At 37.6% G+C, this 18,730-nt stretch overlaps 1 protein-coding gene across 2 annotated transcripts; it reads right to left on the bottom strand.

Moving 5' to 3' along the window:
* Window positions 1-8,017: 8,017 nt before the first annotated feature.
* On the bottom strand, window positions 8,018-18,281 carry OTUD6B (OTU deubiquitinase 6B). 2 transcript variants are annotated; one of them, XM_071737908.1, is made up of 7 exons: window positions 18,127-18,281; window positions 16,547-16,701; window positions 14,521-14,616; window positions 12,786-13,098; window positions 11,188-11,249; window positions 10,406-10,512; window positions 8,018-10,140 (listed from the first exon to the last, which is right to left on the bottom strand). In XM_071737908.1, exons 1-7 carry the CDS (start codon window positions 18,227-18,229, stop codon window positions 10,056-10,058), a joined length of 921 nt encoding a protein of 306 aa, XP_071594009.1. In that variant the 5' UTR covers window positions 18,230-18,281; the 3' UTR covers window positions 8,018-10,055. The 2 variants fall into 2 exon arrangements, with proteins under 2 accessions (XP_071594009.1, XP_071594010.1); XM_071737909.1 differs by having other exon boundaries at window positions 18,167-18,253.
* Window positions 18,282-18,730: the final 449 nt, after the last annotated feature.

The following is an 18,730-nucleotide window of genomic DNA, read 5'->3' as shown; positions in this document are numbered from 1 at the left end:
TCACAAAATATGATAAAAATTAGGCTTGCATAAAAGTACATCCTTTACAACTCAATCATAAAGAAAACTAAGAGTAACCACAAATAGGATATTAAAGCAGGCCATTGTTTTGAAGACATCTTTCTTTTCCTATATTTAGTGTCATAGAGACTAAAAAGTGCTAGTGTCTCTAAGTGACTGTGTAGCCATAACTAAAAAGGCAACTATGATCTGTTTGAAATCTTGGACTAAGATAATGTTCAAAGTTGTTACAGAATGCCAAACAATGACACAAAAAAAAAAATTAAAAACATGTGGATTTTCTATTTCTCCAAATTTTAGGTTTGAATTACTGCTGGTATTTTTTTCAGTTAAATTGCTCATCTGATTTACATTACGGAATGCTTAGAAAAAAACAGCAAGCTGAGAAGCACATCTTGCATAATGATGCTACAAAAACTGACACAAAGGTCAAATTGAAAAGAAGGATATTGCTGATGAAGTAGAATTATCTCATTTTATGTAAAGTTCTTGAAAATATCCTGATAAGTATAAATGTTCTAAATTTTATCTAAATAATAATCTTCAATTGGAAAAAGTAGGTGAATACACAATTACACAATTTGATTTTTCTCTTATTTCAAAGATTCCCAGTTTCTGTCACTACCACTTCCCTCAGATGAGAAAAGATACCAAGAAAAACACCTAAACAAAAAAGTTTAGAAGAATTTGAAGGCTGGATATATTTATTTTAGCACATTCCAGTGGAGCTCTCCAAATGAAATAAAAACCTGTGTATCTACTTTTATTAAATGCCTGGAATATCCGTTTTATTTGAACACATCCACAGTAGGACCAATCATAGCTAAAAAAAAGTATTTTCATGTTGTCTTCACATACTCAAATAACAATAACATAATAAGAAGTAAAAAAAAACCTACTTGTCACTCTGTCTAGCTTAATGATCAACCTTAGCTGCTTTTCACTGACTTCTTTCTATCGAACTTGGTGAGGTAATTTTAGCTTGCATGGTACAAATCATTGGCAAGATTAAGAGTACATATTAAGATGATGTATGTTTTATTGCTGCTCAGCTAAATATGTCAGCTAAAGTAATTATGGCTATGAAGCTGCATTTGTTTTTCTATAATGGGACCCTTTAAATCACACACATTTGGAATGAGGCATATCCAACTCAGTCTCTTTCAAGAGCAGTTTTAAACTGCATTACATCATTTAATATGGAATTGAAAGTTTATTATCCAGCACACAAATAATTTACTTCCAAAACTCTCTAACTTTTAAGAGGACCTAGGGAAAAGCTAACATTACCAATGCTACAGAAAATAAATAAATAGTCTCGAGGACTGGATGGCTGTGGGACATGGCAATGGTATTTTGGACCTTCCATTTCCAAGTCACTCTTCTTATTATGTGCTCTGTGAGTAATAACCAAGAGTTGTTACTACAGCTATTTGACATTAGCCCCCTGGCCTAACACCAGATACTCATGGATCAAGTCCATTTTTAAAAAAAAATAATCATACGGTCTTACTGGGAGTTGCAGCAGAAGCAGTAAGAACTGCACATGCAGATATATCACCTACTCTGAGATGGAGAAGTCCTTTCAAAAGAGGTGAAAAGCATGCGAGATGAGTACTTCCTGTGGAATAATTTGTGTAGTTTATGTCCAGCTAACTAATTATTTTATGCCACATAACAAAGTCTGCCAGAAATTCTCCACACTTGTTGGGACTTCTGTTCTGTGGTGTAGACAGGCTTAGGGTGAAGTAGATTCAAGATGACTTACAGAAGTCCAAGGCATCTGCTGAGTGAGATATCTAATGCTGTGTGAAAGACTCCATTACTGCTGTCCAGTCCAGTCCAGTCCAGTCCAGTCTCACACACCCTTCATTTAATGAGGTGCAAGAAGTAGAAATGCCATATTGAGGTGTGCAGTGAGGTGAAATTCAAATGCCAACTGAAGGGTGTGTTGCTCACCATCTGCCCAAATGTGGTAAGAAGATCACTTTGTGAGAGATGTGTTCAGAGCTGCCATAGTATACAGGTGAGAGCTCTGGGAGTCTCAAGCAAGGGCTGAGGTCAAATGCATGAATTTCCTCAGTAAAAACAGTCCCCAGCCCCAGAAGAAAGACACTACAGTCCATACAGTGCTTCAGCTGTTTCCCAATAGGATGATTTATCTATGATTTATCTATTTTATATGATAGGTCATATGAGGAATGTGTGATTCAGGAAATGAATGGAAGAGATTCTAAAAGGAATAAGCATCACGTAAATAGGCTTCATAACAGAACTATCTTGAAATATGTTCTAATCTATCAGTTGACTCTATCAATTGAAGACAAAGTGAGTAGAAAACCCCAAACAAATGTCTCCCTCACTGTGACCTGGGAGGTTGAACCTAAATTAGCTCAAACTGAGAAAATCCTCACCTAAAGGAGTTCAGAGAAGTGTGGTCCTTTTACCAGCATAACCACAGGAACAAAGGGCCTGAAGCAAACACATGGAATAGGAGATTCTCTTCTGTGTCTCCAGGGTTCTCAGTAGCCTTTCCTCCCCTTTTTCACATACCAAAGGATGGCTCTCAAAAAGTGAAAAACAATAATTTGATCAATCTGAAGTTAGCGCAGCTTTCTGGACATTAGTTTGAAGCACAAACAGAGACCCCTAACTAAAATATTTTATGAAAACCATGCTTCATGTTTACCCATCTGTTTCACACTTCATTTTAGTGAAGTGTGGTCAAATTTTGACATCTTGTAAACCAAATGTTGGAAAGTACTCACTTGGTTTTATAATAGTGTGTATTATTGAGGCCACTGATAACCTTGTCAAGAATTGTTTGCCCAAATTTGACACCTACATTCCAAACCCACATCCATCACCTTGTATTTTGATGGAATTTTAAAATCAGGTTATTATAGTTAAGGGATAAATAATGAAGGATATTTAATACACATCTCTAATCTCAGTGAACAGTCCTTCAAATACTGGGTTAAACTCTTCTTGAAGCCCTTAATTGAATGAACACAATGTCATGTGCTTTGTGTGCCAGCAATATGGTCAGAACTGACTCCAGAAATTTGCTTAACTATTGTTTTCCTTTAGAAATTAAACTGGGAAAAAAAGTACCAAGTACGTGGTGTATATATATTTAATATTTCTCTATATGTTTATATGTCCATGGACAGATGAGTGGCATGCAGAATCACAGTTTCATGACTTAAAATATAGTTGAGGCTTATTTGACATAGTTGTGGGTTACCTACTCACAAACATCTCAAAAGCAAATGTTTGTGAGTTGTACTACATGCAAAATTAGAAGCAAACCTTCTTCTATAATTTTCAGGGTCTTCAACTAAGATTTACTGACAGTTTTATTCTTGACAATATATAATTAATTTCTGGAGTGTCTTAATAAAAAATGTGTCACTTTTCATTTGAAAAATTGGAAGCATTTCACTGCTGAGACAGTCTACTATTAAAACTGCTCTGATTTGAACACATTGAAAACAAAGTTGAAGTACATCTAAAATCAGTCAAGTAGAAGACATTTTTTTGTGTTAATCTCACTAGATATCCTGATCATCTTTTGAGACTTAAATAGGCTGAGTTTCTAGCTTCCCAGTAATCTGACACTCAATAGCAAGATCAATCAAGTAAATGAGGATTAGCTGTCTGATTAAAGTATGAGAATTATTAGAAACACAAGGGGACTATGTGCTCCTAAATTTCTGCAAAAAAAGATGAGCTTTAACTTAGTATACTGCATGGAGCATCTGAATTTATGTCTTTATCTGTAAATAGTTTTTTAATTTATAAAACAATTGATATAAACTGTTACAAAGATGACTAGACAAAATTTCTTAGTTACTAACTGTTGCAAGCTTTGAGAGGACCTTGGGTTAAGGTAGTTATTACTCTGTAAAAATAAAGTATAGCTTTAGAAACAAGACATCAATATAATTTTGAAAGAAGAGGTTGGTTTTCTGAAGACTAGTAACAAGATTATTCAAATATTCCATTTGCTAAAAAGTAATCCAAACCAAACTATTTATAATTAAAAATAACTAATAAATTAGCTAAAATACACTTGATTAGCTAAAATAACTTTTAGCTTACAAAATGTATTTTATTTACACATCTTATGAAATTCTGCTCAAAAAATTAAGCTTATGCATTTACCAGATATCCTGTTTGTTTTCTCCTCAGTCTGTTTACTTAGTTTCCATTATAATAGTAGTCAGCAGTTCTTTTTACAGAGCACAGCATAAGGTTGATTTTTTTTCCCCTTTATAAAATGTGTATTTGGTTACAGTCCTTGAAATTAAATTTCATAATTGGTCTGATCTGGAAAATGTTGCATACCAATGCAGTTGAAATTTGTGAAGACAATTTGAAATCATGTAACATTTTGTATCAGTTTCAGAAAGCCCACACTTGGAAGCTAATACCTTAGTTTGTGCATTTGACAAACTTTGATGTTACTGTGGTGTGTACCATACACAGTGTGAAGTAACTGAGAATACAAGAAAGCCTTTACTGAAAACTGGTTTCACCTATTGTATAAATAGGTTATTTTGTGTGTCCTTCTTAAAAGACATAAACAAATCTGTCAGGGAAAAGACATAAATTTCACACGCAGGATGCAATGGAGATTTCGTAATTAAATGTATTTATTAATCAATAGTTGTCAAGTGTAACTTTATTTTTAGATTAAGGCTCTGGAGTTGGACAGTGAACTGTGCAAAAGAAACACTATGAGTAAAATCAGTGAAAGTGTCAGTTGGTGTGTTGAAGATACCTACTACAACACATAGGCTGCACTTCTGATGCTGACCCATCAGTATCAGTAAGACAAGAGGGAATGGACTTAAGCTCTGCCAGGAAGGTTTACGTTGGATATTAGGAAGAAATTCTTTACAGAGAGGGTGATCAGGCATTGGAATGGGCTGCCCAGGGAGGTGGTGGACTCTCCATCCCTGGAGGTTTTTAAGAGGAGACTGAATGTGGCACTCAGTGCCATGGTCTGGGAACCACAGTGGGAGTAGATCCAGGGTTGGACTTGCTGGTCTCAAAGGTCCTTTTTAACCTGGCTGATTGCATGATTCTGTGATAACCTACAACCAGACCTGTCACCTGTCCCACAGCCCAGGACTAAGCTAAACCTCTCTCCCACCTTCCCAGCCTGTCCTTAAAGATCCTGTATCCAATACACAGCTCCAGTCCACAGACAGGAGCCCACAGACTGTTCAGCTCCAGCATCAAAACTCTGCAGCTAAGGAGTTTATTCTGAAGAGGCTACCATGTGGAACACATCTGACAATGCAGAATATATATTGGTACCTAGATTTTAAATACACGATTTTTTTTCAATATGCCCACAGAGTGCCCAATATCTCAGGTCTATGATTGCCTAATTCAGAAAGCTACCTGTGTACTTCCTGCTGCCCCACCCCCCTCAAGACGTCCACCATTATAGGAAGGATTTTTAATCAAAAAAACTGAACTGTTGTATTCCTACACACAGCATCAAGGATGTATCAATAAAAATGCTAGAAACTCAAAACGGCCCACCTAGAAAAAGATCCTTATCATAATTCGTGTAATGTGTCCTTGTACTACAGGGGGAATATTACTTGTTACATCAGGGAAAGCTATCATTCCTTTAGAAATGACAATTTGCAAAAACCAAGTACACTATCAGAGGTGTGACATCCTCTTTCTTCACTGTTAAATTTTTTACTTGATTGTCACAACATGAAAAGTAAACCGTAAAGGTTTGGAACATGAGCAGGGTATTTTTCATTAAAATGTTTTCACTATTGCTCTTACTGAACAGTATTGTTTTTCAAGTTAGATTTAAAGCATTCTTTTGTTATATTCTCAAGCTTCTTGACCCCTGTTGGTTCTCTCAAAGATCTCCATGTTGACTCTCAGTCTGCAGTTGCCTGCAAAAATTGTAATAAAATGTTCAGAAGCAGATGGATAACGTATTCAAGCAGCAGATCCAGCAGACAGCAACTACGGCAACTAACTGGGTGGCATAAAACACAGTATGTCAAATACTGATAAATACATCAGAGATGAAAATAAATTTAAAGTTTGTAAAATCCACAGAAGTAATCTGTAGTTGAAGAAGGTGCAATGAAGGCTGACGTCAAAGCTACAAAACAGCTCTCTCTTTCAAGGAGCTCAGAAAACTGAACATTTGAGACTGATGGTTATATTCAATCTCAAATATATAACCATATAGCATATGGTTATATTCTTCAGAAGCACACAAAGTTATAAAGACACAAGTAAGACCTGTCCAAAAATGTATATTGGTATTTTTCATATTACAGAGTGAATTACAAGCTAAAAAAAAAAAAGCTAATATTTACCTTCTTTTCTTTCCCCTTCCAGAAATATATTTTAGCATAAGCAGAGATCTCATGGAGTCACACATAAATCCATGTTTTGTCTCTGGAAAACAGGTTGCTAGCTTAGTTTGCCATCTGTATGCTCAGATACTCCTATAGCTATTCTAGCTCTTACACTTGTATTCTCCTGCCTTGCTGTCCTTAGCCTGGATATTTTTGTGTATTTCATTCAGGTAGCCCCAGTTAGCAGCAGATTCCCCGATTCTGCTTCTGGCTTTTTGTGCTCCAACATTCTGCTCAATCACACTGCTCTCAGCACCTCTTACTCCTTGAGAAAGAGTAGGAGGAGACAAAATGTGCTCTGCATGGACTGAAATCATAGAATGGTTTAGGTTGGAAGGGACCTTAAAGATCAGTTCCCCTTCCACCAGATCAGGTTGCTCAAAGCTCCACAGGACCTGGCCTTAAACACTTCCAGGGAGCGGGCATCCACAGCATCCCTGGGCGACCTGTTCCAGTGTCTCACCACCCTCACAGAAAATATATTTCTTCCTAATATCTCATCTAAATCTACCCTCTTCTAATTTGAACCTTTTTCCCCTTGTCCTGTAACTACATGTCCCTAGAAGTCCATCCCCAGTTTTCCTGTAGGATCCCTTCAGGTACTGGGAGGCTGCTATGAGGTCTCCTCGGAGCCTTCTCTGCTCCAAGCTGAACCTCCAGCCTCTCTGTAGCAGAGGTGCTCCAGCCCTCTGAATATTTTTATGGCCCTCTGGACCTGCTCCAACACCTCCATGTCCTTCAGCCCTGATTTTTTTCCTGTCACAGCTACTGTGGAAGCGCCTGTTAAAAACAGCAGACTGGAAGGGGAGAGCATGGACTGCAGGGGAAAAGCACAACTAATTAGCCTCAAGGTTGTGAAACGAATCCCCCTCCTCATAGTGTTTTAGCTTTGGTGTGTTAATTTGTGTAAACATAACAGGTGATGAGCAACCATTATGGCCCAGAGGAGCACTCCCTGTCATCCCAGAGGTTCCTCAGGAGATCAGGGCCTGCACCTCTGTACCTGTGGCTTCCAACAACAAATATGTTCTTCCCTTTCCAAATACTGCACACAATTTATTGCAGACCACAAGGCAGTTTCCCTCCCATTCTCGTGAGCATTCATACTAGAAACTAATCTCCACTGATCTTGCAAAAAAATTACCTAACGGCCCTTTAAAAAAAAAAAGAGTGGCTGAAAAAGCTGATGTCAGTGAATTGCAGATCAAAAAGCAAGAAAAGCTACCTGGATACATATAAACTCAAGTACTGTCGTTTTACAGAGAAAACGTAATCTGGAAAAAAAGCTAAATTCCGAAACAACCTCCCACTTGATCATTTTTACATATGAAGAAGGTCAACAGTATTTTCAAACACAGCTTTTCAGGAGTTCAACTGCTAAAATACTGAGGATATATTTTAATTTAGAAAATTCATTTCATAAACAGTAAAACTTTGTCTCTGCTTGAACAGAAATAGATGGTTGGTGGATAATGCATACTACAGTAGGACCCTAAAGCCGTAAGAAGTAATTTAATAAGCTTATTAATACTAGGATTTAAGAAATTAACAAGTTCAGTGTCCAATACAAAGTGACCACAACAAGATTTGCCACAAACTGATTTATTATTATTTTTGCAAATCCCATACAGCATGAGCAAGGATCTTTCAGCCACTGCATTAAAACATTATTCTAATTTATACAAATTGTAAACATCTTCAGCAAGACAAACTGTTGGTACAGGTGTTCCATGATCCTGGCATCTTTTCTCTGACAGTTCATCAAACAAAAATGAAAACCCAACAAACCAAAGAACTTTTTTTCACATGAGCATTTCATGTCATGTCAATTCTAAGCAACATAGGACAGTATTTCTGATTATTATTTTTAGCAAAATTCATAGTGTTATTCATGAACAGAAACACTTTTCTTTCCATGCTCTTGCATCCAATTTTTGGTTTCAAATTAAAAATATTGTTTTATACATTCAAGGTAGTAAACCAAATCCTACAGTTGCTATAAATATGGCTATATTTGCTATACCATATCAGATAAATAAAGATGTAAAAACTCCTAATCAGGTTAATACTTTGCTTTCCTGGCACACACCAGCTTGAAGAAGTCATAATTCAAGTTCTGTTTGTCCAAAACCCCCTGCTATATTTGTGTTTTTTCCCCTCCCTCTCTCTCAAAGTGCTTTAAATCAAACATAATCTGATCCATAAAGTGAACACTTATCTCCTTCTTCTTAAGCAAAAGCAGATCTTTCTTTCTAATTTGTAAGTCCCAGGAATGTCAATCTGCTGGCTCGCTATACAGAAGGAATACAGGATGTGCAGTTAGCTCATAAACCTCAGATCAGAGCAAGGGTATTTAAACTTGACATAAACCGCTTTTCTTCAAAGCATCTCATCAGCACTAGAATAAAGACAACTGGTAAGTTGTTGACAAGGGCTTTAAAAAAAAATAAATTAAAAATGCAGTACGACTTTGGTTTCGGTATGCTGTTAGTTTTGGAGTCACATTCACAGTGACTTAAAGAGAAAAATCTACATTTCTAATGTTAAAAAAAAAAAAAAAATCAAACCCTGTTAAAAACCCACCTTTCAAGTCTCTATGTGTCATAACGAGCAACAAAAAAAACCAACTTAATTTTTCTGTAAATCACCTTTCAAGTTACTGACAAAACCTAAGGTGGCTGTTTTTACATCTGTATGCATCCAGCTCTTTTAAGCATACTAAGATGTCACACTTTATAGATCATGAAGGGGTTAGATTAGCAGATCTGTAAGTACTGCATTCAGGTAAATTTCACTACCTGAAGTGAAGACACTGAGGAGCCTTTTGTGTGCAAGATTTCTGTATCATCAAAATGCAGATGAAAGACTGGAAAAGATGTACAGCACAGTTAACTTTCATAAGGCTTATGATTTACAGTCAAACAACTATGCTCTTCCTGGAGATTCAGTACTAGAAATAGCATCAATGCTTATGTTCCTACTGTCAACTGGGAATAAAAAAAAAAAAAAAGTGAAGTCCTCAAACCTTGGTAAAAATTTTAGATTAAAGTCTTTAAAATAAAAAGTGTGCAATTCTTTCAGCCGAGCAAGTTGTTCCACTACTGGATTTGCCTCCAGCTCTTCTCTGCCCACATGAGAAAGGGGATCCCTACTACAGCATGAAACACCACAGAGGATATTCTGTCAATCAAAGAGGATACAATAAAAAATTTAAATGTCTTAACTCTTCCATGATCAAAATCTGCCAGATTATTATAACAGGAACATTCAGGTAACTTCAATTCTTCATCAGAAATGCAGATCAACCAAAACATTTCCTAGTCGGTATTTTCCCTGCAGCACAGGATGAACCTCTTAAAAAATGCCCTCTGATCTACACAGCCACCACTTTAGTGAAAATCTAAACATGATTAAAACCAACAAGTTCAAGATACTGCTGTGTAGTTTTAGTTTGTTTTGGTTTAAATCAGGAGTTACTTCTGATTTATCATCAAACCTTGTATGTCTCTTTTTCATTTTTAATCCATTCCATTTAGTTTTACTGTCCAGTCTGTCTGGGATTTGTTTGGAGCCCAACACATTAAGATGCAACTGTTATCCATGTGGATTTATGACTTTTGTATGCTAGCTGCCATTTTCTGTAGCAGTGTCCGTTAGAATTTTTACGGAATTGTAATGTTCTCCTAATCCATAAGCATGTCTCATATACCTAAAAAAACCCAAAAGTCACAGAATTAGTGTTCTAACAAAAGTATTTCTTGCCAAACATTAACAGCATAAATAACAGCATTAACAGCCTTAATCTAAACTTGTCAACCACAAATATAATTTCTGACCTGCAAGATCATTATTGAAGTAGCATTTCACCATCAGATACGAAACAGGAAATAAGAGGAGGTGATAAATCAAAGCTGAGCCCTGTGCTATAGATATAAGTGCACTAATTTTAAAAACAAATCAAATTACATACTTACACCAGTATTATTGGTTTGCCTGAATATTCTTCACCAACAATGATGGGAGGGGAATCCATTTGCACTACTTCGATAGGTGTTTGTAAAATGTGTGACAAAGCCCTTAGCTATAAGGCATAAAAACAATTGAATAATAGAATTAAATACAAAGTAGGAAGAAGAGAGGAAGACATGGCATTTAGCATGTTAGTGTTAGCAAACATGAGTTCAGGCATAATATTTCTGGGACTGTTAGAAAATAAACTTGATTAAGTTAAGCAAAATTATTTTAACTTTTTCAGATTTAATTGAAAATTAATCACTATTTTGATTTTGCAACACATGTAACACTGGATTAGCTTCAGAAATTTATTAACTACTCTTTCATAAAACAAGACATAAGACAAACTGAACTAATTATGTACTTTCTCAAGCTCAGGTTCTGGTTTACATTACAGGAATCTAACATTGCTCTACTCTAGTCAGCTTTGCTACCATCTAAGTCTGCACAATAAAATGCTTTCTCCTTAGAAAGTCTTCCCCCACTCATACCATCAGTCTTCTTAATGATATTTAGAACTACTGATTTGGTAACTTTCACGCTGTCAAATACATGTCTACATGTGTACAGCAGTGCTTGATCAGCATACAATTGGCAAAACAATTTATAAACACAGGAGAAAATTCTTAATAAACTCTGTTTCCCTATGCCTTTAGGTATTTTTTCTTAAGAAGCCCTTTTTTGAAGGTATATGCACCCACTTCAGAATTTCACAAATAATTATTATCAATACCATACTTACTTCAAGCTGACCACCCCATGCAGCTGTATTTGCTATATCATCACAGTATTTTTCAAATTCCTCTGTGGGGACAGAAAAGACAACTTTTAGTACTTCTCAACTTCTCATATTTGATGAACTAGCAACTGAAGAAAAAAAATCTGATTGCACAATGGAAAACTAGAAGATGAAAAGTCCACTCAAATTTTACAGGAAAACGTGTATGTTCACTGAAGAAAATGAAAGGAAAGGAAAAAGACCAGAGGTAAAAAAAAAAAAACCTGTGTTAGTTTTAGAAAGAAAAATTAAGAGTGAAGACAGGAATAAAAACAAATATGGGAATAAAAGGAAGCGCAGGTTTATATTTTAACTTTTTATTCAGGGAACTGTTAACGACTGTTAAATTACATACTAGCTTATGTTAGATAGGTGTCAAGTCTGTTTTTAAAATCTTGTAACTCTATGGACTCATCTGGGTTTTTTGTTGTTGTTTTTTGGCTTTTTAATTTCCAAATTAGCTGCCTTTTTTTTTAACATCCGAACTATTTATTCCCAATAGTTCCTTTTCTTATAGCTAAACAAACTTTTTGCAGATAGATCATGTGGTACAGCAAACAAATTTATAAATTCCAATGCTTCAGGTTTCTGAACACTATGAATAGGTTCTGATACAGAACAAACAGATTTTCTGAAGACTGCTCAGAGGTTTTTTTCATGCATTTCCCTTATAAGAAACTTAAGGCACATAAGAAAACCAGAACTCCCTGATGCTCTGCAGAATTAAATTTGGTCTCCTCTTGGAGCACTTTTGCCCTCTGACAATTATTTCTGTCAACATGGGAAAGACATCTCTTACTTCACAACAGCCCCCAGTCACCAAATGAAATCCACTGCAATAACTACCAAATAAATGTAGCTGTAATTAAAAAAAAAATTATAGTCATATGCATGGTGTTCCAGCCACAGAGTAAGAAATGAATAAACCATGTATTGCTCATATAAGTAGTACATAAATTCCATTTAATTGCCTTTACTCAGTCTACACTGAGTAGACACGTAGAGTGTACACTCTACATTGCTCCACACTATTTGTGCTTTTTGTTTGTTTAATCTGTTTATAAGAAAGTGGTCCAAAAGACCTAGCATTAACAACGAAGGGTAGAGTAAGAAAAGCACCCACAAAAACTATTATAAGTTTGATTAAATTCCACAAATTTTTAACAGCTTTCCTAAGTCAATTGAAAACACCAATATTAAAGTTGACCAAAAAAGTCATCCCTAAACTCAGCAAAGCTGTTTATAATACAACTTAAATCACACTGCAGACCATGACTACCTTCTAGCAACCAGCAAATTCTATTTTTTTAATTATTTTCTTTTCAATGGGGAATAGCATTTGCTAGGTTACTTTAAAAAAAAAATTACAAAGATTCAGGTGTAGCAAATTTCATAGCAGATCATAATTCTGTGTTCCACAGAACACATTTTAACCAACAAAGTAACAAAGTTCATGAACAAACATGGTAAGAGGTTAGACCCAACTCAGCTACAAATGAGATCAAGAATTATCAGAAATAGTTATAGCAGGTTTTAAAAATTTCTTATGCCACAAGTCTTACCTCTGCTATACATGTCTCCAGTATTAGGGTTTGTAAGAAACGGCAAGAAGTCATCAAAGTGACTTTGCATATACTTTGCTGTTTGGTGCCTGAGAGTTGGAACAGTCCAAGAATTCTGGCAATCTTTGAGCTGATCTTCAATAGCTCTGTACATGCAATGCCCATCTGAGGGGATCTGTTTGATCTCCAAGTGTCTTGCAGCCAACAAGGTGCTAAGTTTCTGACTTTCAAGATGTCTAGCACCTGTTAAGTTTTCTATCTCAGCTTCAGCTATCCTTTCTTCTCTTTCTTTCTCCAAGGCAGCTTTTTTTTCCTTATATTAAAAACACATAAAGAATCACATCAAATGTTAAAAATTAGAAGATGCTAGTACACTTCTTGGCCTAATGCTTGCTCCTAACACTTCAAACATTTTCTCAGTACATTCCCACCTGTGAAATGTTCTCCTAAATCAGTACTAACAAATCTTAAGAGACCTCCTAAAAATAAACTTTAGCAAATGTTAAGTGACCAGCTACCTCTGATGCAACAGCCAAAATTACATGACAATAAAAATCTTAATTATATCAACATACCAAATAACACTCTACCACACCTGTACACAGGCTATTAGTAGTAGGAAATTCTTCAGGGCTACCTATTTCACCACATTGGCAAACAACTCAAATATAGGAATTCTAATTAAACAACAGAAAAGATTGCTCTTTCCCAATAAGCAGGAGATTTACCACTTAGGCATATGACTGCATAATGGAGTTCATGCCATGAAACTGAAACTCCCTAAGGCTCAGTACTATACATCATAAACAGCTGCTCCTGACCTAAAGGCAGGTAAGAATGCATACAGAGAATATTAGAGGGAATGTAATAAACATAAAAACGACTTAAAAATTACTTTTATGGAGTGCTTTCTAAGTTTACAATTAAGTTAATAAGGGAGTAAGAGTCAAAGTAAACAAAGCAAATAAAACCAAGAAGCAGTACAGAGAATAATCTTTTCACTTTCAACCTTAAAATTCACCAACAAATCAAGGCCAGATTGGTTAAGGCAACCACAACATAGGAATACTAAACTACAGTTTGTAGTTTGCCTAGACATGGTGTGATGAATCATGAATGTCCTTTTAGCATGTTGGTGACAAGGCAGCTTTGAAGCAGCGATCATGTAACAGAAGATGTCCTCTGTAATAAAGCAGTGTTCCTCTGGACCTGAACCAGAATTCATAGAGGTACAATGAGAATGTTAATCCATCACTTTTTAATATCTGAAGCTTAACAAGATTTAACCAGGATGGCCCAAACACCAGGTAGTGTTGCTCAACAACTTGAAAATTTACAACAATTTCAGTACTAATGTTCTTTTGTTAAATGTGTAACATTCTGCTACTATATTTTCCATGTTGTATTTTACATTAATTTAACTCAATTGCTTCATTTTTTTCATGTTTATAGCGAAATTATTTTAAAATAATTTGCTTTACATCAATTGTTTTTTCTGGTTCCAATCTCCTGAACTATCCTGATTCCCAGCTCAGGGCTGAGGATAAAAAAGTACCACTATTTATGCTTACATATCTCTACATAGCAGCTCTACAGACTTTCAAGGCACCCAGTAGGTACAGCATCAATACAGAATTAGCCCTGCAAAATTGTTTAACTTTGGTTATAGCAGTTAAGACTACGTGTATGTAACTTTAATCAAATATTTGTCAAATTTTGAGAGGTTAGGTCATACCCGTCTCTTCTGTGCTTTTGATATTCGATGATGATGAACCTGCTGCTCTACTCCTTCAAGCTCTAAATTTGCAACCCCATCAGCTACAGAATCTGTCTAAAAAGAAAAAAAAAGTTAAATGTTCTCATTAGTATAAATGATAACCAAGATGTGTGTCCCCTGAAACAGTTTTTTGTCCCAAGGTGATTCAAGGGTATATTTATGAAGTTTAACCACAAAGACCTTTGTATAGCACAGAACCCATCAAAGACAGAAGTAAAACATTTCACATTGCAAACCACTCTCAGGCATTTCATTACTTCTCCTGTAGTCTGAAGAAGACAGTAATGAACTAAACATCTCAAATTTAATTTACACTTCTTACAAGCTTCCACACTGAGGTGTGAACACTGCACACTGGCTGAAAAGGAACGTTTCCCTCACCATACCTGCTGACTGAAGTACCTGTCCTGGTTTGTGCACAGAGAGCACCTGTCAGTCATTTATTTGCCAGCCCAGTATTAAACCTTGACAGTACCCAGCCAGCCATTATCACGTTTTGTGACAATCAAAGGAGGAGAAGGCTTCACCTTCCATACCAAAGTGTGAACAGGAGTTGGAAAAGGCAGGGACTTAATGGTTCTTGAGCAAAATGACAAAGGCAACTCCATACCAGTAGGAATGAGATGTCATCATCATGGACATGTTTCAACCCAAACAAAAATGTTGAGAAGTGAAAGAAACCATGTATCTCAAAACAAAATCCTCTCAGGCAAAGCTATGTACAGGGCAAGGATTTTATCTTGAAAGATTCTCAGTTTTGGCAGCTCATGTAGCAAAATAAAAAAAGCTCCTGAAAAGCTAATCTAAGATACAGGTAAACAGAAGTATTATGATTTGTGCTTATGCATTAATCATCTGTGTAAGCATATGATTAAAAACTACTGCAGAAGATGGTTATAGGGTAATAACTGTTGTAACTGAAAACTCCTAAAAGTAATTCAGATTTTTTTTCACTCTTATTTTCAAAAAAATACATTCTTGGTTAGGTCACTAATCAGAAAACACCTAGTACAGAAAGCACCAGGCAGACAGGTTTTTGTTTCTGCACAAGATTTAAGCAGCCAAAAGACACACACTGTTAAAGAAACACTTCAGGAGATACACAAGTGTGGAGCATTAGCATCACTCACAGGTTAACAGTGCTGCACAAATTTAGCCACAAGCTCTATTCCTGTTTATGTGGAAGAAAGTGTAAGGACCATTTGTGCAAGTAGGCCTGTTCATAAATTCAGGCACGTGATACAAGTAAGAGTCTTATTCAGTACTGGATATACAGAATTAAGTCTATGGACTGCAAATTCACTACAACAGGACTTTCCAACACTCTACCTACTAATTAAGTGCTAAAACAGCTGAACTTTTGCACCTGAGACAAGTATCTAATAGAACCTAGTTTACTCAGATGGTTGTATAATTGAATGATCTGAATAATGCTAAAACCTCCGTTATAATTTAAGCAGTTTGCCATCAAACAGCAAACTGAGAGCATTTAAGAATGTAGTTAGATTGCCACCAGGGCAGAACAGCAGCATTTAAAAAGACAATTCTCATCATCACACAAAGTGTCTTCTTACAGAAAGGTCAGTTACATTGTTTGATACAACTGCGTAACAAAACACACTGCATCAGCCAAACTCCCATTGATGGCAAACAACACTCCAGTAGTATAAGCAAGATAATTAGAGTGATATTATAACAAAGACTCCAAAAAAAAAAAAATTCTTTAAGAGGACTGAGCTAATAAGGTAGCCTTGAAAGCAAAAATAAATAAAATAAATAAAAAGAGCAATAAACCTCCTTCTGCAATGTAGAATGACCTTTGTAGTAATGCCCACCCAACATAACAACTGAATCTTTCCAATGATGAAAAGTTAACAATACAACAAAGAAAAGGATAAATACTTTGAAGTGTTACTTCATTATAGTTTTTAAAAGTTAAAGAAACCCTAACACAAACTGTATCTGTACAGCTTCAGTTACCTACCTTATTCTGCTCCGGTGAAGCTTCCTTCAGCTGCTTTAATTCTTCCTTGTGCTTCTGCTCAAGTTCTGCCTCTAGTTTGGCAACTTCATCAGACAGCTGTTTTCGCCTCTTTTTATCATTCTTGGGAACTGCATTTTTCATGCCTTGAATTTTTGCTGTTAGAGATGTAATAAAATATTACCTCTAAATATAAACACCTGACAGTCATGGCAGAAAAAGAACTTCAAGTCATACAGGAAAGGTTACAAATATCAATCAATCAAGAATGTTCACACTGAGAAATGTATGTTAAGCATTCTGCCTCAGAGATGAATCAGATGAGTTTCACAGACGGATTAACATAGAGAAAGAGAAGGAAATCCAGGACTTGATGCACACACAAATACACCAGGAGAGTATATCATGGGTGGTGAAGATAAGGATCATCAGCTGGAGAAGATGCTGGATTTTCAGAGGCTGAAATGAACCCTATGTTAACTCTTACGAACAAACTGTTTTGGTATCTGTTGAACAATTAATCATTGCACTTAACAGGAACCTATTTTTCAAGTGGGAAAATGTCTGCCTATAGGTCAACTGCCTCTCCTAACTGGGAAGACTGGAGCTCTGCCTTTTGTATACCACTCCCACCTCTAGGTAGTGAAAGACTGCGATTAGATACCTCCTTACCACCTTCTCTAGGTGGAAAAGACTTCTGTGTCCCAGCCTCTCCCAATCACTATGTTCTATGCTCCAGCCACCTAATAATCACAACACTTGATTCCTACCACTCTTTCCAATTTCAACCAAATTTGAGGGAGGAAAAGATGTCTCAAAGTGGGAATTTCTTATAAATTTAATGATGACATGCAACACATGAATATCTCTCCCCTTTAACTCTGCAGATAGGCCTGTTTCAGTACCTACCAAAAAAGCCAAGCAAAGGCCATGTCAATATACCAGCAGTGAGAAAGACCTAACAAAAAGGTTATAACTGGCTATAAAACAGAACTACTTAATTATATTACTCTGCTGTAATAGGGTAGGTAAAAATGTGGCTCCTGAACAATTCATATGCAGCACTGTACTACCAGATAGCACAGATCTTCTTTACTGTGGACCGACATGATATGAAGGTCCATTTTGGATCGCTTGCACTGTGAATGAAGAAACATAACCGCCCGGGCAACAAAGCCCCTTACGCAGGCTTTTCAATCTAAAAAGCCTCACAAAACAAATCTTCGGTTCAAAACGAAGCAGCAAAACGTTAACACAATGCTAATTCATCCAAGATGATAGCCGGGCGAACCCTGCACGACAGGACCCACACCCAGCAAGCCCAGCGGGGCTCTGACACGTCCCTCCCTCCGCTTCCAAAGCCGCTCCACGGCCAACGAGCCTGGCACCTCCCTCCCGCTGCCTCCCGGGCCTTCCAGCTTGGCTCCCGGGTAGGGCGGAGAGCGGGAAGCCGAGCACGCCCCGCGTCTCCCCGCAACTTTCCCCGGCCAGGCGGGAGCCTGAGGGAGCCGCCCTCCCCCCAGCGCGACTCTCGAGCCGCCTTCTCTCCCGCCCGCCCTTCGCCGGGCCGGGCCACCCCTCACCCTGCAGCTCCCGCTTTTCCTTGCGCTGCCGTTTCACCACCTGCTGCAGGGGCCCCTCGGCCGCCGGATCCTCCTCACCGGAGCCCTCCATGGCCGCCCGCATGACCCGGACCCTGGAGCTTTCCTCACTTCCGGCAGCATCGCCCCGCCGGGCCCCGCCCAGCGCCCTAAGCAAGCGGGCCGACCCGACCCGGTCCGGCTTTCACCTCCCGTCGTCACTCGCCCCTTGTGCCTTCCTCTCCCTGTGGCATTCTCTTTTCGGGTTGTGAGAGCAGGGGAAGATGGAGGGCGGGGAGAGGCGGTTTTGGAGGGAAAGCGACCTCTCCCTCCTTCCCCCTCCGCCTCCCCTCACGTCCTAATTTCTGTCCTTTGGCATAACCGCGGAGGTGCTCGCTCATCTCTCCTGCACAGTGAGAACAGCTGTGGATATGCCTTCCCTGAGAAAAAGGGGGCACTTTTAGCTCCAGGGATGTTGAGCAACCTCCTCCTGGAAGCGTTCAAGGCCAGGTTGGATGTGGCTGTCAGACTCCTGGTCCAGGGGGAGGTGTCCCTGCCCATGCAGGGGCCTGGAACTGGGGCATCTTTACGGTCCCTCCCAACCCGA

The sequence above is a fragment of the Heliangelus exortis genome, chromosome 2, assembly GCF_036169615.1.
Source record: "Heliangelus exortis chromosome 2, bHelExo1.hap1, whole genome shotgun sequence".
NCBI lineage: Eukaryota > Metazoa > Chordata > Aves > Apodiformes > Trochilidae > Heliangelus > Heliangelus exortis.
The sequence above is the reverse complement of the archived record's forward strand: the minus strand, read 5'-3'. Positions and strand labels throughout refer to the sequence as shown.